Genomic DNA, 21,374 nt, shown 5'->3' with positions numbered 1-21,374 from the left:
AAATTGATTAGATCCTGGTGTTGTTTTTTTGTTTTTTTTTAAAGATTTTATTTATTTATGTGACAGAGAGACAGCCAGCAAGAGAGAGAACACAACAGGGAAGTGGGAGAGGAAGAAGCAGGCTCCCAGCGGAGGAGCCCGATGTGGGACTCAATCCCGGAACGCCAGGATCACGCCCTGAGCTGAAGGCAGACGCTTAACGACTGCACTACCCAGGTGCCCCAGATCCTGGTGTTTTAAAAAAGACAATCTGTGACAAATGGGGAAACCAGAATAAGGGTAGAAACTAGGGGATATGATGATACGATGAGATTACTGTTAGTTTTCATAAATATTATGTTATCAGGATTGTGCAAAAGTACTAGGGAGTAAAGTATGGGTGTATAGGGAGAGTATAACTATAACAAAATGTTCATAAATATGTAAATAAATCCCCATCCTGAATTCTACAGCCCCAACAAAGGTTTCCCTAACCGCTTTCTGCAGATGATGATACGGAAAACAATCCTGCGTGATTGGTAACTGTGCTGTCCTATATAATTTCACATGTCTTAGCAAAATTACACTGGACAATACACACATGTCACATACAAGAGATCACCTATGGGGGCACCTGGCTGGCTCAGTCAGAAGAACGTGTGACTCTTGATCTCAGGGTTGTGAGTTCGAGCCCCGTGTTGGGTGTAGAGATTACTAAAAAGATAAATAAACTTAAAGAGAGAGGTCACCTATGGCTCTTCAAATCCTCATAAAATTTGCTTACCTAATCTTGGGTTGTGAATGCATGGATTCTGAGTCAGATGAATGTGACTTCTATCACGCGTTCACTCCTATCCTGTGTGAACTTGGACAAGGTACTTAACCTAACTAACCTTTGTGCTCCTCTTTAATAGTCTCTACCTAAAAAAACTGGTGTGACAATTCAATGAAAACAAAAATCCAAAATACTGAGCACAGAACCTGGCACAGAGCACGTATCAATTCATGACGGCTATTATTATAACAATGGGTCTAGTTTTCTCATAGGAATACACGACACTATTTTGACTTAGATCATCTTCTTCCCAAATAAAAACACACAGACTCTGAATCTTGATTGAAGCAAAACAAAACAAAACAAAAACCAAACAAACCATGAACAGGTCTCACATAATAATGTGAGATAATAACTTAAAAAGGAGAAATGCTAGACAAACACTGTATTATCTAATGTCCAGATTTAACACGCTGTATTGTTAAAAAAAAAAAACAAACCATGAAAACAAATCGGTGAAAGGAACTTTTTAAGACGTAGTATACGGCTTTGTTTCTGCATACAAGGAAAGAAACTCTAGCTGGGGAGATAGCTGGCGAGGTAAAGGAACCATACAAAGCTGCAGCAGCATAAGGAAGGCTCTGCTAAAAAGAGCTAATACAACAGTTCTTAATGAGCTTTGCTACCTGCCCTGTCCTGCTGGCTCGACCTTCCAAACATATCCCCCTACCTCCCATTCAGTCCCCCTCTCTTGCAGTCATTTCTTACCTGCACTGTTCCTATGGCCTCCCCAGCTGGTCCCCCTGCTTCTCCTTTGCTCTCTCTACAGACTGCTCTCCACAGAGCCACCAGAATAATTCATTTACACACTCCAGTCATTGTAATTTCACTCCTGTTCAAAATCCTCCAAAACATCCCATTTCGGGCCGGGAGTAAAAAAAAGTCAGTCGCAGTCTTTAAAGGGGCCCACAACATTTTATCTCTAGCACCTAGCCCCAACTGTGTTTACAACTGCATTTCCTACTGCTTTCTGGTACAATGGTCTCCTTGAAATCCCTTAAATGCAGAAGCCTGGCTCAGGGTTTTTGCTGCTAGCCCTCTGCCTGGAATACTACTGCCCCAGACAGTTGCCTGGTCCACTTAAGGCTACACTCAACTGCCCCCCCTTTTAAATAGACCCTCCCCTGACTACACAGTGCAGAACACTAACCACTAGAGAGTAGGGTGGCTGACGCAAACATCATACATTCAGCCCATGGAGGACTATGTAGTTGTAAAAAAGGAATGATGATGATCTCTATGAACTGATATGGAATGATTATCCAGACATACGGTTAAGAGACAAAAAATAAGGTACAAAAGAGTACACAGAGGGGCGCCTGGGTGGCACAGTCGTTGGGCGTCTGCCTTCGGCTCAGGGCGTGATCCCAGAGTCCTGGGATCGAGCCCTACATCAGGCTCCTCCGCTGGGAGACTGCTTCTTCCTCTCCCACTCCCCCTGCCTGTGTTCCCTCTCTCGCTGGCTGTCTCTCTCTCTCTCTGTCAAATAAATAAATAAAATCTTTAAAAAATAAAGAGTACATAGAGTATGTTACTATTGTTACTATTGCACTATCTATTTGTATCTACACAAAGAAACAAAGATAAAACAGAAACAAACAGTACCTGCTATGACAGAGGGAGAAGGTGAAAGGGGATTTCTCTGAGCATATCTCTATGTGGTTTGACTGGCACCATATTAATATTTTACATATTTAAAAATTAAATCAAGGGGGGAACCCTAAAATTGAATAGAAACAAAACGAATTAATGCAACTATATATTGAGTTGATAGCCTAACCACCCAGAAGAAAAAAAATTAATCCAAGTAACTTTTAAAAGACAGTATTCTGTATATATTCAGCGGGACATACGGATGAATAAAAAGAACTGTGAAGAAACTTTGAACTGTATTTAGTCAAGTTTGTGCTTGGTAGTGGTATTGGTATAGCAATTAACGAAACTATTTCATGTTCAATGTATATTAGGAAAACATACTGGTGCTATGAGGAATAGAATTCTTGCTGTGGCAAAGGGAGATACAAATAGGGAATGGAGGAAGAGAAAGATGAACCAAATGGTTAGGTTAGGCTTAGTGGTAACAGGATAAACTCATGACTTTGTGAAAACTTTATTTCCCAGCTCTGAGAACTGACAGCCTAGAGACCATGACTCCAGTAGTCTTGAGCACACCTATCACCCAGATATTGATTTCTAAATCCCACCTCCCACTAAAAGTTATGAGAGAATCTAATGATTACAGGCTGAGGCAGAAATGGTACAAAATGAGCCCAAGACATCCTTCTGTGTCAGAAAGTAGTAAGTTCTCAAAAACTGATGGAAACAAGGCAAAGCACATGGAAGCACAGAGAGTTTCTCATTTGCCAAAATCTGGATCACCGAGCATCAAAACAGATGACAAAAATGCCACCTTAAGAAGTTAAAAAAAATAAAATTTAAAAGGAGGTGCAAAAGCTCCTCACTAGTGAAGAATGTCAATGATGTATAAAGAAAAATAGGGATAGAAAATTGCCGTCTACAAATATTTTAGTGGACTTAGGGGAGAATCACCACTGGATGATAAAACAGCTAAAATATTGGATAAAGATTGCTGCGGAACAGGAGAGTCACACAATCTCAAAGTGTCACTTGATAAATCATGTATTATTTACAAAGGGGAACAGGTGCCTCTGTGATGGAGAAATCTGGGGGATCACCTTAACCAATTAAGGTCTCCAATAATGGGACAAATGGACTGCATCTACTGTCTAATGAGATGCACAGAGAAGGACACGACACACCTATGGAACATTCCTGAAAGTTTTAACCAGAACCTAATCATGAGGAAACAGACCATCCAAATCTAGGGACATTCTATGAAACTGGTCCAGACCTTTCAAAAACAGTGATGTCATAAAGTAAAAAAAAAAAAAAAAAGAGTTGGCAAGTTTTAGATTAAAGGGGATTAAAGAGGCCGGACTACCAAATGCATTGTGTGATCCAGAATCAGCTTCTGGACTCTATCAGAAAACAGTATTATATTGATGGTGTATTTCCTGACTGTGATCATGGTTTCATGGATTTCTGGAGACATACTATTCTTAGAAGACATATGTTGAAATATTTACAGGTAAGGGATCATAAGATCTGCAACTCTCAAATGTTTAGACAAAAAAAAAAATTAAGTGTGTGTATAAATAGAAGTAAACCAAATGCGTTAAAATGTTAATAACTGGGGATTCCAGGAGAAAAGTGTGTACGTGTTCATACTATTTTTGGCAACTATTCTAGAGATTTCTGATGTTCCAAAGTTTTAAAGAAGTAAAAAGAAATATTAACCATGCCCACTCCCCTTTCCTCTGCATGACTAATCTCTGTATTAGTAAATGTTTACTTTACCACCACCCAATATCTAGATATTTACTCATTTATTCACTTTCTGTCTCTCTCCCCCACTATAACGTAAGCTTTGCAAAGGCAGGGAAGTCTCCTCCTTGTTGTAACCCCAGTCCCTTGTACAGTGCCCAACGCACAGTTGACCCTCAGTAAGAATGTGTTCCGGGACTCAGGTTCACATTCTAGGAAGTACATGCTATCATTACCCTTCCTCACCAGTGAGTGGTGCGCTCTCTCTCTCTTCCAGGGCAAAGACAGCGAGGCTCGCACAACTTAGGTAACTCATGGGAACTGTAACTCAGGTGCGGAGCAGGGCCAGGGTGGGAAGCCAAGCACTGGACTGGAGAGCTGATGCTCTTAATCACCAGCGGGCTGCTTCCCACTGAGTCAGCCTCTGCCTGTAGTGTACCTCCCCCTTTCCCAGACACTAGCATTGGAAAGTCTCAGGGGGTCCTGGGATGGCATCTGCCCTCTGATGGCATCTGCCCTGTGACAGCTTCCCTGCCTCCTATGACTCCCAGATGCGATCCTTTCTCTGTACTGCTTTCAGATTATTCCTCCTAAGTGCATGGTTCCGATTCTGTGAGGCCCAGAAAGAATTCTCCTTTGCCCGCAGAAGATAATCCAAACTCCCACAAGGGATGTTCAGGCTCCGCCCTGGGTCTTCCAGCTCCCATAGGCACACTTAGGCTCCAGGGACCCTGAGTGACTCTCAACTGCCCAGGTTCACCCTGTACACTGTGCTCCCCTGTCTGTTTCACCTCTTGGAATCTTTTCCTACATCATGGCACGTCCACACACCATCTATCCTCAGAGGCCAGGTTCAAATACCCTCTCTTCCATGAAGTCTTTGCTTCACAAGAGATATTGATTTCACAAAAGACGTTGCTCCCTTCCCTGTGCACGCCCATAGCACTTTATGCTCAGCCTGTCTTAGGACATTTACTTTTGTGCCTTAGAACGTAGGCACTTTTGAGATCTCTCAACCCCTCCCCGCTAGGCGGTCCTCCATAGACCCGAACCCCATAGGTACTCAATGGAAGCGTAGTGCAGAATGAGGACTGCAAGATTGATCTGTAGTATGTGCAAAGGGGGCCCCCGCGGGAAACCCTCAAGGAAAGAAGAACTAGTTAAGCGTTTATTACTATGCTCCAGGGGTTTGGCTATGACTGCGTGTGTGTGTGTGGGGGGGGTTATAAAGGTGGGGAGGTAAAAATGGTGACAGATAGTTATTTCATGGGGCTGTTAATCTGGCTGAAGAAGTGGGAAAGGGATGAACGCAGTTCTAGATGCACAGAGTTCTTTTACGTTTTTCAAGGGAGGAGAAAGGAGCACCAGCCGCCCTGCTTCGGAATCCTGGAGCGATTCAGACATTTCTCTTGGTGGGTCCCTGTCCCAGCCGGGGTACCCTTCCCACAGGAGCGCAACTCACGCGGCGGGGCATCGGAGGAGAAAGGGGAACGCGGAAACCATTCGGCTGTAGCGGCTCCCGCGCCCCACCCGGCGCGCCGCGGATAAGCCGCGTTCTTTGGGTAGGTGGAACCCGCTGCGGCGACCCGTCTGGGAGAGCTCACCGGTTGCGGAAGCAGTGAAAGGGCCGTTCAAGTGCTTGGCGACGGCACCCCGGGGGTGGTGGTGGGGGCAAGTGGCTTAGCAGTCACTGGAACCTCAGCAAAGGCACGCCCTTCCGGAGGAACACCAAAGTGGGGAGGTGAAAGGGCTTGGGGGAGTTGGGGGTTAAGGACTCTTAAGAAACCCCCGGAGAAGTGAGCGAGCCGGAGTCCCGTCCCTCTTCCAAACGAGGATTCCGGTGCCTAAGGTCAAAGTTGCTTCCTGACTACTCACAGGAGCCTTGAAGTGACAACTCTGCCGGACAAGGTCCCGCTGGCTGCGTTTCTTCTCCTCAAGCCAGTAGTGGCCGCCTCGAGCCCCGCCCGTCCACCCAGCCTCGGAGCCCTGAAGCCACCGACACCCGCAGCGCTGCCCAGCCCCGGCCAGGGCCCGGGGGAGGCCTCCACTCACCCAACTGGAGCACCAGGCAGACCACTCCGAAGACCCCCGCGGCCCAGCCCCAGGCTCTCCCAGCGGTCATGGCGCGTCCCGCGGGCCTCTGAGGGCCGGACTACGCAGGAGTTTACTAGTTAGTTCCCGGGCAGCTTCCCGCGGCCCCGCCCCTGCGCCGCCGGGTCCCCGCGCCGCCCGGCCCGGGTCCCGCCCCTGGTACCGCCCAGGCCCCGCCCCTCCCGGCCTGGCCCCGCCCCGCCCGCCCGCCGCGCCAGCTTCCTCTCCTCCCGCAAGTCCCCAAAGTGACTCGGTCTCCTCCCGTCTGCTCTATGGAGCTGTTCCTTCAAAGTGGCTTGCGTCTTTAAAACCAGGCTTATCTTCGTTCCTCCCGCTGCTCCAGCACTTTTCCTGGACGTTTGGGACTTGACGGAGGCAACTCTGTAACTGGGGGTGTCGGGGAGGGGGGAAGGGGGAACTGTCGCCCCCCCCACCCCGCAAAGTCCCTGCGGTGACAGGAGAACTCTGCCAAAGGACTGGAAGGCTCCGAAGCACTTCCTTCAGCTCTTTCCAGCAGCAGCAGCAGCAGCAGCAGCAGCGCGGAACTTGAGTCCCCTGCCAGTCACTGTCCTGGAACATTAAAACGAAAGGGAACAGGACGTTTTGGGCAATTGCTAGAACGTGCGGGATTACCTGGTGCAGCCGGTCCCGCCTGTCTCATTCAAGTTCAGGCCATCTTTTCCTTAAGCCTGCCCCCCACCCCCAACCGTCCCTTTCTCCGGAGCCGGGACTTCTAGCCTTGGGTTTCTCCCTTCTCGGTTTCCTCTGTTTTCCTCTTCCTCCATCTCAGCTGTGGACTTTCCCTTAGGCTGAGGAGTCAGATTTGGTCGCCCCCTCACTGTTCGTCCTCCTCGGAAATCACCCCCCCACCCCAAGCTGCAAAAGGCTCCTGGAACACCCCATGTTAGTGGTTAATCGTCTTTTTTTTTTTTTTTTAAGAATTGATTGGGAGGGGGAAGGGAGGGAGGGAGGGAGGGGGAGAGAGAGAGAGAGAGAGAGAGAGAGGGAGAGAGAGAGAGAGAGAGAGAGAGAGAGAGAGAGAGAGAGAGAAAACGAGCCGGGGGGTGCAGGACCCGAACCACCTGTACCGAAGGCAGAAGCTTAAACGACCGCGCCACCCAGGCGCCTCCTAGTGGTTAGTCTTCTTGATTGGCTTGTCGTCCCTCAAATCTGTCGGGCCCCAGACCAAATGACTCCCAGAATCAGCTCCTCACATGGCTTTCCTGTCTGCCCCCTTTCAGAGAGAAGCACATGAATTCCCCTGCCAGCTGTGGGAGCTAAGGGAACTCTGAAGCTCTTCCGGTGAACAGGACACCCTGATGTCCTAATAAACACCAACATGTCAGTTGTGAAACTGAGGGGAAATGTGCTTTATTGTTGCTGTCATCTCTATCATCCTCAAGTGAGGACCCTAAAACCACTCAAGACAGTTGAACTATACTGTAAGAATTCATTAGTTCTTAGGTCAGGCATAAAATCCTAAAAGGTATCTAGGGGCGCCTTGGGTGGCTCAGTTAAGCACCTGACTCTTGATCCCAGCTCAGGTCTTGATCTCAGAATTGTGAGTTCAAGCCCTGTGCTGGGCTCCACGCTGGTTGTGGAACCTACTTTAAAAAAATACCTTAGGGGCGCCTGGGTAGCTCAGTCATTAAATGCCTGCCTTCGGCGCAGGTCATGATCCCAGGGTCCTGGGATGGAGCCCTGCTCAGTGGGAAACCTGCTTCTCCCTCTCCCAATCCCCCTGCTTGTGTTCCCTCTCTCACTGTGTCTCTGTCTGTCAAATAAAATATTTAAAAAAAAATAAGTAAAAATAAAAAATAAAATAATACCTTACATCTTAAAAGGGTATCTCTATCAGTGAAATTTCTGGGACCAATGTCATGTATCAGGAAGCATCCTACCTTAAGACATTCCCTACCATCCGTACATACTGGGGACATGAAGCAGGTGGAGTGTACAGCACAAAATGTGAGAAAATCAAGTTTTTGTTCTGTTCCGGACTGGTGGGAGCTCAGGCCAACTGAGAAAGTTAGGAGGGGTCAAACTTTTAGACAGTGGAGAGCCTCTGAATATTTTTGAACTGAGAAGTGATAATAACAGCAAACATCTGCTGAGCACTTACTAAGCCAGGCCTTGTATTAAGGGCATTACCTGAATTAATTTAATTTTCTGGCTGTCCCTATTTTCACAGATGAGGAAATGGAGACTCAGAGAAGGTAAATGACTTGCTCAAGGACACACAGTAAGGGGCAGAACTGGGAGTCCAACTGAAGTTAAATCTAGAGCGCCACTCTTACCCTCTCATACAGGATTAGGATGCAACTTTTGGATAGGTAGCCATGCTCTTGACTGGACTGGCCAGCCGGCGCTGCCGACCCAGCAGGGCGGGGGAAAGTTCTGCCCAGTCACATGGGGCTGGGAAGTATGTCTCAGGTCATGGTCTCCAGCCTTTGGGTGAGGAATGATTCATTAGCTCTTCTTTGGTTAGATGCTGCTCTGACCAAGACCAGCGTGCAGTGCCAGCTTTTTCATTAAGAGAAATGTTGTGCTTCTATCAGGCAATTTTTTTGAAATATTTATTTCACACCCAACATGGGGCTCAAACCCCAAACCAAAGGTTAAGAGTCACATGCTCTACCGACTGAGCCAGCCAGGTGCCCCTTAAACCAAGCATTTTTAGAGGAGCTTCTACGCAGTCTAGAAGACTTCATCTGGAGTCAAAAATGGCTCCAAAAGGTGGACCTGAGTTAGGCAATGGGCCCAAAAGTCTCTATTTCTATACTGAAGACTTGCCCCCAGAAGGAGAGTGGATGTATTTTTCGTCCTGTGGCCGGTATTGAGGTCCAGACGTACCTGTTTGTCACTGTAGATAAATCAGGAACTCGAGGTAAGAAAGGAGGGCTCCTCCAGCCTGCTCACATGGCATGGGGTTGCTGCTCTTCCTAGCGTGTCCCTCTCTGGTCCTCTGGCTCTGGTTTTTGCCAACCTTGGAACTACCCCCCAGGAAGCTTAGAAATCCCAGAATGAACTGAGCAAAACGCAGCTCCTAATCTCGCGTACATGGAAATTGTCCCTGCCTCTTCTGGAAATGTACATCCACTTCACTTATATAAACACTGGGCAGATTTGCGCCAAAGGCATGGATGGGAAAATCTTCTTCCACAATAACTCCATTTCCCTTTTTAAAATGTTCCCTGGCAGAAAGACAGCATTTGGGAGAAAAATTAGGCAAAAGAAATACGTAAGACATAACATGGAACCATTGTGGGTACCCAAGGGATAAACAATCCCATTTCAACTCCTGGCCAGGCCAGCAGCTGCAAGAAGTTGATAAGGATGCAGCAGATGGGGCCGTGGAGCAGAGGAAAGCACATATTAAAGCCTTTGAAAGGTTTGATTTTTTAAGAGAGAAGGAAGCGCCTCCCTCTGCTTCTTACACGCTATCTAGTTTCTTTTGCATATTCAGTGCAATGTAAAAAATTACAGATGGGTTCTGCCGAATCCTGTATCACTGCTGTGGTTTTAATCATTCTATCATTCTCACTTTGCAGAAGTGGTGAACTCCTCTGTACCATCCCAGCGTTCGGGTGGCACGGGGAACATGTGGTGTGCTGTGCAGGAAGGCCCCCTGAGCAGGAAGACACAGCTCCTGCTGGGTTCCTGCCTCCTGGCAGATGCTTGCTGACAATTCCATGGTCCGGACAATACTCCATCGTTTGAGAAAGGTGGTGTGGTCTTGCTGCAGAGGCCCTCCGTAGCCACGGGGAAGGTTGTTCCCCGTTCCTGCCCTCCTTCTCCATCAGTCTCCTCCCACCCTTTCCACCCCCCTCCCCCAAAAAGGAAAGCTGGTTAAGGAGCTCTGCCTTCTGAATCTGCCTATCAGGCCTCCAGGTGTATGGTGTGCGCACAGATCTGGGGGCAGCATGGCCTTGACAGGTAGTTGTGTACATTTATTATGATTCATCTTCCTCAGATGGCAGTAAAGCATCTTAGGAAAGGTTGTTGTCCCGTTCCCCCCCCCCCCCCCCCCATCATTTGTACAAAGGCACTCTTCAGGCTGGGAGCAGGGCAGCATAATAAAGTCTACAATTCTTGACCCTTGAGCCTAGCAGGCCAATGCCAGGGGCAGAACTCCACACCCCCAGGGCACAGTTTCATGGAGGAGAGAGGCCGGTTAAGAGAAAGGACAGCGGGCTCCAGTAACTGTAAACAGCCATATTTTCAACATAATTTACTACAGGTCTCTGAAGTGTATATAAAACATTTTAGTGCAACATTTTACAAATAGTTTTCCTTTAAAAAAAAAACCAAAAACCAAAATAAACAAAAACAAAATCAACAGCTCTCTACATCATGCATGGGTAGTTTCCTTACCCTACCTGTTTTTTCAACAATAAACGCAGAGAAACCATTGTTTGAAAAGAATATGAAAACCTGCTACAGATACACCCTGATGAAGGAGGGTGTGGTCATATCCACGTCCTGGGATGGGCCTAGCACAGTGTAGTTTCTCATGAATGCAACATTGTAGCTGTAGAGAAGTCAAGAGAACAGCTGGCAGTTTTCCTCTCCTGGTCCATGGCCTACAACTCCGGGAGGCCGTGTGCAATGAGGTCTCCAGCCACTGGAGGGCACCATTACCACTCATCTGACACCACATTTCCATAGAAACAGCCCAATAAGGTCCTGGGGATTTTCACAGAAAGCTGAAAAGCTCACCCTTTGATGGTATCCCCCAGCCCAATAGAAAATACACAGGGGGAAAAAAACCCCAAAAAACCCAATTATCAAAATACTGGCTTCGGTTTCTTTTCTTCCTTTCAAATTTCCTGCAACTGCTTCACATATTTAATTCCGTGCATTACCTACTTTCCTACAGCTGTGAACCAAAGCAAAGTCAACTCTTCGTAGTCCGTTACGCACCCAGTCCCAGCCAACCCTCTGGCATCTTTCCCATGTCCCAGAGGAAAGTAAGTCATCTTCCCTCATTGACTCAGGCTAAAAATTAGGGGCCGATTTTCCACAGAAAGCCCACGTGCCTGAAAGGAAGCAATGGGGCAAAGGACTGCTTTCTTCCTGCACCGCTGAGCCGGCGGACTCCATACCCCTGCAGCGTTGATGCAGCATACGTAAGAAATGCGAATGAGCACACAGGCTGTAACAGAGGGATGCAGGTGGTGGCGCCTACACATGGTCTCATAGGAAAGCACTGGCGGGGGAGCAGGGGAGAGGAGGCAGGTCTACGCAAGCCTGTCGTTGGCCTGGCTTCCCCACAGCTATGGCATCGCAGATCATCTGCTGAGCACCCATGCCACCTGTACCCCCCACAGACCCGAATCCGGATCGGCACCCCCATGGCTTCCCGTGGAGTCCATTACGCCTCAGAACAGACAGGAATCTCTCTGGTTAGACTTAGCTCCAGAATCCCTGGCGGCCTTTTTCTAAACTGGGAATTCCCTTGGGATTCAAGATGCAAGTTTAAGAGGAAAGGAAATGGTACTCGTGGCTGGCAAAACAGAGGAGCCCCAGGGCATAAACACTCCTCCCATGGAGTAAGCAAGAGGCAACACTTGTAACCCACGAATGGTGCTCCAGGGGAGCCAAGCACGTTGCCCCATAGTGTAAAGGAACAGGGGTGACACTGGCCTTGATGGGCTTTAGTGGGCATTGGAATGAACTGCCACCATACCAACGAACAACCAAATCGCCCAAAACTACAAACAAGATCTAAGAAGGGGAAGGGCAAACACCCACACAGGCATGTGACCACTTCCCACTGAGACGAGGTCATCTGAATGGGTCACAAAAGGGCTGTGTCTGACCTCTCCTGGGCAGATATTCTATGGCAGTAAGATACAGGCCGAGAGAAATGGTGAATAAGGAAGACATCGTTCTCTTGGAGGAAAATCTACCTGGAGGGAAGAAGAAAAACCTAGTCTTCATATCTCCAGCGTGGCATTCTTCCCCTGGTCTCCAAGGTCAGGCTCTGGAAGCCACCCCGTCCCACCACTGACCCTCGCAGGAACTTAGCTGCCAGCCTGCCCCGTGCGCTCCGGTATAAGGTGTCCTGTGGTAGCTGCTTGGGCCCTGATGTGTTCAGCTCAGCACTGTCCCCCTTTCAGGCTCCCTGGCCACTTTCCCTTAAGAGTTTGGCAAAGCACCTTAGGATAGAAGCCCAGCCACTCACAGTTATCAGTTAGAGACGGCTCCTGCATACAGATCAAGCCAACCACTAGCCTCTTTTCCCTCCTTCGCTAATCACCGGCTTTGATCAACCTGAAAGTCAGTAGCTGCTAAAAGCAGCCCTCTGCCCACTTTAGCTGGCAAAGTGTGTGCTGTTTGCAGCTTTTGACTTATTCTCCAACAAAGTGGGTTTTTTTTTCTCTTCTTTTTTTTGGCAAGCTTGGGATGAAGCCTATTTTTTGCCTCCCTGACAGGCTAGTCGGGCACCATCTACTCCTAATGGGGTTATGCCGGATTTCTCCTGTACGTACACAGTTCTTTGAAGCAAAATTCAACACTTTCATCTTGACTACAAAGTGGTCCCAACGACTCCAGCTGAGGGAAAAGATAAGATACAAATTGGGCCCACACTACACATAATTTTCAAGTCTCGTTAAGAAAGTAAAAAAGTTCGGGTGTGTTCTGATCCATGGGTAGCGTTTTCAAGTATGCAAAAACAATAAGTCTTGGAAGAGATTCCTTTGTGCCATAAAGTTCATCCTTCCTTTTGCCACTAGTGGTACGTTAAAGAGAAATTCGTCCGTCACATTACGGAATCCAAAAAGGGTAAACCAAAGGGATTAAAAAGAGTCCATTACAAAGAATAAGAACCCCTGTAACATCTATCTGAGAATACTATATAAATCGGTGAGTAGACGTGGCACCTGGAGCTACTCACTACATTACCGAAAACAAAAACAAGGAGCCTAATTCTGCAGGATAAGGACATCTGCTCCAGAACAGCTAACCAACCAAGACTGCCACCTAGAGGCAGTCTGTCTCTGGGACCGATCGGGGACTTCAAACACTTCTCAAGTCTGACAGTCTTCGGCGAGAGCGCTCCAGAGGTTGGGTGCGGTCTGCTGCGCGATCACAGAGCAAGAGGCAGGAAGGGAGGGTCTCAGCTCCTCCGTGGCTGGGTCCGCTGGGCTGCCCTTAGTCTATGGCTCCCGGGTGGATACTGAGCACAGGGGGCTCCAGGCAAGTGGGGGAGTAGTTGAGGTGTGGCTCTTTGATCCACAACAGGGGCACCCCATTCTTCCCATCCGAGTTCTTGCTGGAGTTCCGGCTCTTGAAGCGCACCAGCAGGATGGTGATGATGAGGATGCCGAAGATGGGGAAAGGGTAGAAGAAGACGAAGTAGAAGAGCGCGTCATTGGAGCAGATGATGGACTGCAGCGTGGAACCTGGAACAGAGGCAAGAGCGTGAGGGCTGGGAGCCCGGACCGCCGGCCCTCGTTCCCGAAGCCCTCGCCCCGCCCAACCCAACCCCCGCACCCACCCTGTCTTCCCCGGCTGCTGCTAAGGGAGGGGAGAGCACCCTCCCCCCCAGCCTTGCTCTCACAGCGGCGTCTCTTCCCATCACAGCTGGAAGTTCACTCAAAGCAATGCCTCCATCTCCTGCCGGGAGTCAGTACTGGCTGCTCGGAGAGCCACAGAATCAAATGCAGTTTATCGATTGTGAACCCAACTGCGTCTAGATGGTGGGGCAGCTGACTCCGCCCCAGTCCGCGCCGCCTGCCCAGTGATAATTTACATGTCCCTTTGCACTCAGTTCTGCTTCAAACGTCCTACTTTGGGACAGGACACGTTCTCTCCCGCCGCCAGCTTTTGAGAGCAGTTTTACCAGAAAGGATCCTTACCTGCCTAACATTATCAATTGAAATGCCATTACGGACCATTTACAAATGTCCACAGTGTGTCTGTGGCTGCATAGAATTCAGTGCTAGTTATTCCTGAATCTGGAAAGGAATGAAACCCACCCCCCACCAAGCCCCATGCCCCAGACCCAGTCGAGGTCTGCTCTGGAGTAGGAGACTGTTTTCTCTGGAAAATAAGGCTGCTGATGACCGCTATGTGCTATAAAACTTAATAGGGACATCCACAGTGGGCAGATAAAATGTAGTCTAAACAGTTTCTTCGCTTGTACTTTTGGGTTATTCAGTAGATTATTAGGGGGTCTGAGTATGATTTAGGCTTTTCTCTGCTTTCCTTTCTACTGTACAGCTGTTGCTCAGTATTATTAAGAAATGAAACACACACTTAAACTTATGAGATTTCCAAAGTATATGAAATTACTGATAGTCACCCACTTTTGACCTACAAAACCTCCATTTCATATGGTTCCATCTCCTAAACAGGAGGTAGTCAAAGAAAAGAAAAAGCTGACAAAACGAAAAACCTCAAATCAAAATTACCCGGTAAAATGTTTTGGCTGAAACGGAAAAGAAGTTACGATTTCTAGCAGATTTTTTATTTCTGTGTTGCAGGCCAGTTCTACAATGACAAACGTTATCTTCAGTCTGCTCACTCTGACAGGAGGGCAACTTAAAAGAGTGCCTTGTGAGAACAAATCATTCAGGTCAGCAATTATTTCTTCCAGGCTCTGGCCATGGAGTCCCTTGATCTGATAAGTCTGAGCTCTGAACCTTCTGGAACAACAGCTGATGGTGAGCAGGGCCCTGCAGGATCACTGGTCATCCCAGCCAATCATGCAAAATCCAGCCCAACCTCCAAGTCACCCTCCAAACTACACATGAGCCAGGAACTGGAGAAAAACAGAGCAGTGATGTACTCGGGCTTCATTGTTTTGTCCTTCTTACAAGTCTGCAACACGCCAACTGGCTAAAGTGGGACTAGGCTGGATATTCTAAAGAGCGACCCCGTAACATCTAACAAGACACTTAGATAATGAAATCTTACTAGAATAGAATCTGGCGGAACATCAAGCTGATTAGGCAGGTTATTGGATGGTACGCTCTCACTTTAACTCCGATCCTCAAGGGTCAATTATACAAACTGGTATGGCAAAGCTGCTTATTAACTGGTATGGAAAACTGCTTATTAACCCATAATCCAGCTCTGAATTTATTCTTCCAGACCGTTGGAATCAACAGTTGGAAGCAACGGTTGGAACCAACAGAGACAACCTTCCCCTGTAACCTGGGCACACTCACTTGTGTCCAGAACCCGGATGCCAATGGGAGCCGACTCCTCTTCCGTCAGCCGGTACCACTCCTTCTGAGGGCTGGGCAGCCACTCCTCCACGCGGCAGGAGTAGTTGCCCGTGTCCTGGGGGCTCGCCTGCAGCACAGTGAGGCGATAGAGCAAGGGGGAGAGCCTCTGGAAGCGAAGCCTGCCCTCCCATGGGCTGCCCTCCGGGCCAAAGACAGCATCTGGGCCCACACTCAACAGGGCTGTCCGCTCCGTTGGGTCCTCTTCCTCCTCCTCGTCCCCTTCCTCCTCCCCTTCGCCCAGGCCAGGGCCATCTCTTTCCCCTCCAGCTTTAGTCCTCAGAGAGTACCAGGCCACGGCAAAGCGGGAGTCCTGACTTGACCGAGAAACAATGCTGCAGTCCAGCTGGAAAGCTGCCTTCTCAGACACGGTGGCGTTGGGGACCACTGTGTCCACCTGCAGGGCAGCATCTGGGGAGACGAGGGGCAAAAAAAGGAAGAAGAGGCTGTTTTAATTTCTTTGCTCAAAATAACCTAAATATCCATCACCAAATACACTCTAGTAACATAGTACTATACAACACACACCTATTGAAAGGAGCAAGGTGGGGCCATGTGCCTGGAGAGGGGGAAGGAGAGTTAAGAAAGACTGCTAGGCTGTAGAACACTGAGTACCCTATGAGGCACTGTATGCGGGAGAAAATACATTTTATTCCGACACATGTATCTGTTTATATTTGTGCTGAATATCCACAGAAGAATTCACAAGCTCTTAGCATGGATGCTTATGGGAACTCGGAGAGGAAGGGACACTTATCTTCACTGTAACCTCTAGCAGGGGCTGAAGGGTCCCCCTAAAATTCATGGCTATCTGGAACCTCAGAATGTGGCCTTGATTAGAAATAGGGTCTTTGCAGATGTAACGAACTCACATTGGATTTAGGGTGGGCCCTAATCCAATGACTGGAGTCCCGATAAGAAGACAAGGGGACACACAGAGAGAAGGACAGAGAGGCAGAGATTGAAACAATGCAGACACAAGCCGGGGGACACTTGGGGCCATGAGAAGCCAGCAGAGGCAAGGAAGGATTCTTCCCTAGAAGCTTCAGGGGGGACCTGGCTCTGCTGACAACTTGCTTCTAGACTTCAAGCCTCCAGAACTTTCAGAGAATAAACCGTTGTTGTTTTAAGCTGCGAAGTCAGTGCTAATTTGTTACGGCAGAGCCCTGGGAAACTCATTCACCCCTCAGCACCTTCTGAGTTTGAACTGTGCACATGTGGACCGTTACCTACGCCACAGTGGACCTGGGGAGGTAAGTATTCTCCAAGGATTCAAGCCCGAAACCTGAAAGGGCCCCTCGCCCTGAGCCTGGACCGCCCCAAAAGGATGGCACAGACAGCATCCTCCCGACTGAGACGGGAGACACAGAACGGCCAGGGAGAGGTACCCAAGCAGGTGAGTCACACGTCACAGACACCACCAGGCAGCCATAATCCCCTTTTTTTTTGCTGCTGCCCTCTTTTTTTGGCTCACAGGGGTAGGTACTAAACAAATAATCCATTCCCTACCTCCTAAATGGCCCATTTGGCCCTGTTTATGAAATGCTCATGAAAGATGCCAACATAATGGCAAGAAAAGTAGAGATACCAAATCGGATTCTGCCTGGATGAAGACCAAATAGGAGCATTTCCCAGGTATTGTCCTCGGCTTTCAATGAATTGGCTTAATGTTGCTCACAGGTGAACACAAAGCTGGGGGCCCCCCCAGCTTTGTGGGGCTCTGCCAAGCCCCTCCTCACCCCCCATGGCCCATCTAGAATCTCGGTGTGCATCGCGGGCACAGAAAGGCTTGGGAACCAGCTACAGGGGATGGGAACAGCGCCTCGGCCCAGCTCCCATGGGGGAGAGCACGCTGGAGGGCAAGGTGGTAGGGCGCAGAATATCCATTCGTAGGCGACACACACTCCTTGGCTTATGGGCTCATCCTTCCAGACAGCATGGCCGACTGCAACCCCAGAGCCATCAGAGAGAAACAGTGCAGATCAAGGGGTGGCCTAGGACACCTCTGCTTTGCAGAGTCTACCACACCACTGTCCTAAAGCTCCTGGCGGCTGGCCAACGAGATGCAATGCACCCACAATGGCAAGATGATCAGAGACCACTGGACGTTTAGTTCCCCGGAAGGGCCTCTTCCCCATCTACTTTCCCTTTGTTTTCTTCTCGTCTGAATGCTTACAATTTAAAGATTTATTTATTTATTTGAGAGAGAGAGAGAGCATGAGCAGGAGGAGAGGGAGAATCTCTAGCAGACTGTACTGAGCGTGGAGCCCAATGCGGGGCTCGATCTCACAACCCTGAGATCATGACCTGAGCTGAAACCAAGAGTTGACGCTTAAAGGAGTGCACCACCCAGTCCCCCATCAATGCTTACAATTTAAGCATTTGAGTTTTAACTTAAGTTTCCTGGCTCGTTCGAGTGCCTTGTCTGCAGTAATGACCCAATGCAAGTTTTCTGAATGAAACTAATGTCCACTTGCCTACACCCTCCCCCTTAACATACCTCTCTACTAATTTGGTTGCCCATGTCTGTCCCCTTCTAGAATAGGCCAAACCACCTCCCTGTGCAGACTTGAGCGCTCTTTCCTGTTTCAGGTATAAGCCCCCCAAAAGAAGTCTGCCTCTCCTCTCCCCTGTACGTTAGGCAGGAAGGCAAATGGTGCTCCATAAATGTCTGTCGCCCCCTGGTCTCCCTGCAGCCCTGGTGTGGGGACGTGCAAATGGGTGGGTGTTGGGGGAGAAGTGTGTTCAGCTGCCACCTCTCTACAGTTTCACCTTTGGGAGGAGAAGACACGTAGCAGTTTCTAGGCATGGTAAAAAGAAAAAAAAATAAAGCTCATGGGAACTATGAGTAACTCAAAGCAGAGGTGATTTCCCGTCCAGCGTAGGCAAGACACAGAGCAGTGAGATAATGCCCCTTTCCCGGAACAAAGGGCGTATTCACTGCCGGAGTGTGTTCCATGACACATGGGGCGGTGCAGCTGTGGGGCTCCAGTGTCCCGACCACAAAAAAGGGCCGCTCTAGGGAGATGTGCAAATATGACGAACGCTTCCAACAGACCACAAATAGGAACGCCGGGATGCGCGGGAAACGAACGAGACAAAGTGCTCACATTGACACAGGCCACCAGTTCATTTCTGCTCCATATCCTCCGGGGGACCACTGACTTGTTGCTGGGACTAAGATGAATGAGGGTGCGATGTCACTGGGGACCCAGGACTCCAGCCCTACCTCTGCTTTCACTATGGGTTGAAATGTGTAACCATAAGGATACTGAGTAATTATGTGCATTTAGCTAACGACAACAAGGACAAGAAAGGCCACCCAGAGTCGTCACTGGTACCAACAAAATTATTGGGAAGCGAGTAACTGAATTTCATCTTTTCCTATTTAAAGGATACTCTTTCTATTTAAAGCACGTGAACCAATTCCTCTCCACTGAATATCCACAAGGTTAATTTTTTTAAGCCACATGGCTACTATTTCAAGATTTTTGCATATCGATACATCACCTTCTGAGTTGGAATGTACTCTTTAAAAAGAAAATAGTCTATGTTCTGAAACAATTAATTGAAAAAATGCTATTCTGGTTAAGAAACAGAATCGCTTTAGGCCAAAGCCAGACGTGCCATTCTCCATTCACTAGGGGAATAAATGTGAAACAATTCGGAATGCAAATGTAAAATGTAAACGCTCATATATTTACCTGTGAACAATGTATTAATACTCTACTTTTGTGCAGTGCACAAAGTATGACACTGAGAGGGGAAATACTCAGAGCACTGAGGGCCTGGGGACATGAACCCTCACCTGGCCGCATGACCGTCACAGCCATCTGCCCAGCAGTGTCCTCTGCCCGCTTATACCACACGCCGCTGGGGCTGGGCAGCCACTCCTCCACACGGCAGCTGTAGGTCCCACTGTCCTGCACGGCCACGTTCTGGATGAAGAGCCGGTACACGCCGGGGGAAGGGCTCTCCAAATGCAGCCGCCCCTTCAAGTTGTTTTTGGCCGCCTGCTCCCCATAGTGGAAGGTAGCCTCGCGGCTCAGGTGGGCCACAGTCTCCCGCTCCGGGTGGTTGGGCTTCCACACAAACCACTCCACCACGAGCTGGGAGGTCACACTGGTGCGGTTCAACACCACACACTCCAGCTGCACCTGCTGTGTCTCCAGGACTGACAGATTCCCCTGCGCTTGGCTGAGCCTCAGGCGGCTGTCTAGAAAGGCAAGGAAAGATGTATTAGCTTCACAGAACAACAGGCAACTCGCATGCACCCTTTCCACGTGCAAGCCCACGGATGCCTTCCCCGTACTGAAGGGCAGCAGCCCACTCAGTTAGCAGAAACGTTTCCCAGGTGCAGCACCCTGCATGTTCTGAGTCCCTTGATCACATGTCCGAGTGTGCGGATTGCAAGCAGTTCATGGAAACGCTGTCCCCCAATTTCTGTCTCATCGGTTCAGATGCATAGGACAGGACGAGCACGAGGTATAGACAACTCCACATCCAAGTAAGAGCACCCCGTGAGCCTACGGGCTGGCTGGGAAGGGCCAGGCAGGAAAGGGCATGGTGAGACCCCCTTTTGAACCAAGAGCAAATTTTGAAAACTGACCACATGATGGCTAGAATATGCTGGACTGTCCACCACAAAAGAACTGCAGACGAGACAGTTAAATATGTTCCTGAGTTGGCTTACGAATTGCAGTTCTTACTTTCTCGGGTTCTCTCTCAAGGTGAGAACAGAACAGATCTGACCTTAGTAAAGAGAAGCCTGATACTGATGGAACCGGTGACTTGAAAACTCAGCCAATCAGATTCTCCTCCAGAGAAAAAGTGTCACTGATGATGGTATGCCTGATGACGTGCGTGTGATTTCATAAAAGGTGCTGATGAGCCTATCTGGACCAGGGGGGTCAAAAACCTACAAAACTGTAAAAGCATAGAAGCACCCGGGGAAGGACACCTCCTGAGTAATACCCGAGGAGGGGGTAGGGCCATGCACGAGCACTTTTTACTTTTTTTACACTTCAAAACTGTCGGAATATTTTGCCATGCAATGCAGTAACTTTTGTAATTAAAAGGTCAAAAAATTAAAATAACAGAAAAAACGGGTGCCTGGGTGGCTCATTTGGTAAAGGTTCCGGGTCAGGTCATGATCTCAGGGTCATGAGACCAAGCCCCGTGTCAGGCTCCACACTTAGGGCAGACTCTGCTAGAGATTCTCTCTCTCCCTCTCCCTCTGCCCCCCCGCCCCGCACACTCGCTCTCTCTCAAATAAACAAAATCTTAGAAAAAAATAACAGAAAAAATATTTTAAATAACCAGTCTCCTGAAAATATACATGTACATATATGCGTGCACGTGTGTGCATGTGTATGAAGATACTAACTCTGGTTGTCTCTGGGTTGAAAGATTATTTTCTTCTCTTTTTGTGTGTTTTCCAAAAGCTCTAAAGACATATTCTTTGTCATCAGGAAAAGAAGGAGAGGGGTGGTGCATGGAGAAAAAGAACTAGAAGCAGGGGAAGAAAAAAACAACAAACAAAAAAATCACTGAAAAGGAGGGATGTGTTGTTTTCATCAGTGTCCTGTGAGTTTTCTGTTTATAGTGTTAGTATTCCCACAAACAGAGATCTCACGAAATGTGTTTTGACAAACATCCGTGCAGCCCTGTGCGTTGGCCCAGTTAGCTCGCTCTAAGTCTGTAGTCTCAGATGGGGAAATTCCCTCGATAAATTTAGGATCCACTGAGAATCTCTTAGTTTCTGCACAACTGAGCAAAGGCAAAGGATGAATGGTGACTAAGGGGGAACTCGAGGTGGGTGGGGGATCATGTCCTCCCAGCAGAGAAAGTGACCAAAACTGAAAACAGACAGGAAGAACAGAAACCTA

The 21,374-nt window shown here is 48.5% G+C and overlaps 2 protein-coding genes across 5 annotated transcripts in view; both read right to left on the bottom strand.

The window, feature by feature from the left end:
- CD58 (CD58 molecule) overlaps positions 1-6,370 on the bottom strand; it is a 38,837-nt gene extending 32,467 nt beyond the window's left edge. For all 4 annotated transcript variants that reach the window (XR_005834039.1, XM_040626866.1, XM_040626864.1 and 1 more), the window contains exon 1: positions 6,212-6,370. Coding sequence is in view for 3 of the 4 variants with exons in the window: in XM_040626866.1 (XP_040482800.1) it covers positions 6,212-6,281 (70 nt within the window). In the remaining variant the exon portion in view is untranslated. The remainder of the gene's footprint in view (positions 1-6,211) is intronic.
- A 3,938-nt stretch (positions 6,371-10,308) lies between these two features.
- Positions 10,309-21,374, bottom strand: part of IGSF3 (immunoglobulin superfamily member 3) — a 92,787-nt gene continuing 81,721 nt past the window's right edge. The window contains exons 9-11 of the mRNA XM_040626863.1: positions 19,295-19,702; positions 15,430-15,897; positions 10,309-13,659 (exon numbers count right to left, since the gene is read on the bottom strand). Coding sequence (XP_040482797.1) covers positions 13,409-13,659; positions 15,430-15,897; positions 19,295-19,702 — 1,127 coding nt within the window. The 3' untranslated portion in view covers positions 10,309-13,408. The remainder of the gene's footprint in view (positions 13,660-15,429; positions 15,898-19,294; positions 19,703-21,374) is intronic.

This window comes from Ursus maritimus, unplaced genomic scaffold, assembly GCF_017311325.1.
Source record: "Ursus maritimus isolate PB19 unplaced genomic scaffold, ASM1731132v1 scaffold_12, whole genome shotgun sequence".
Classification (NCBI taxonomy): domain Eukaryota; kingdom Metazoa; phylum Chordata; class Mammalia; order Carnivora; family Ursidae; genus Ursus; species Ursus maritimus.
Note: the sequence above shows the minus strand (reverse complement) of the source record. Positions and strands in the feature narration are given on the sequence as shown.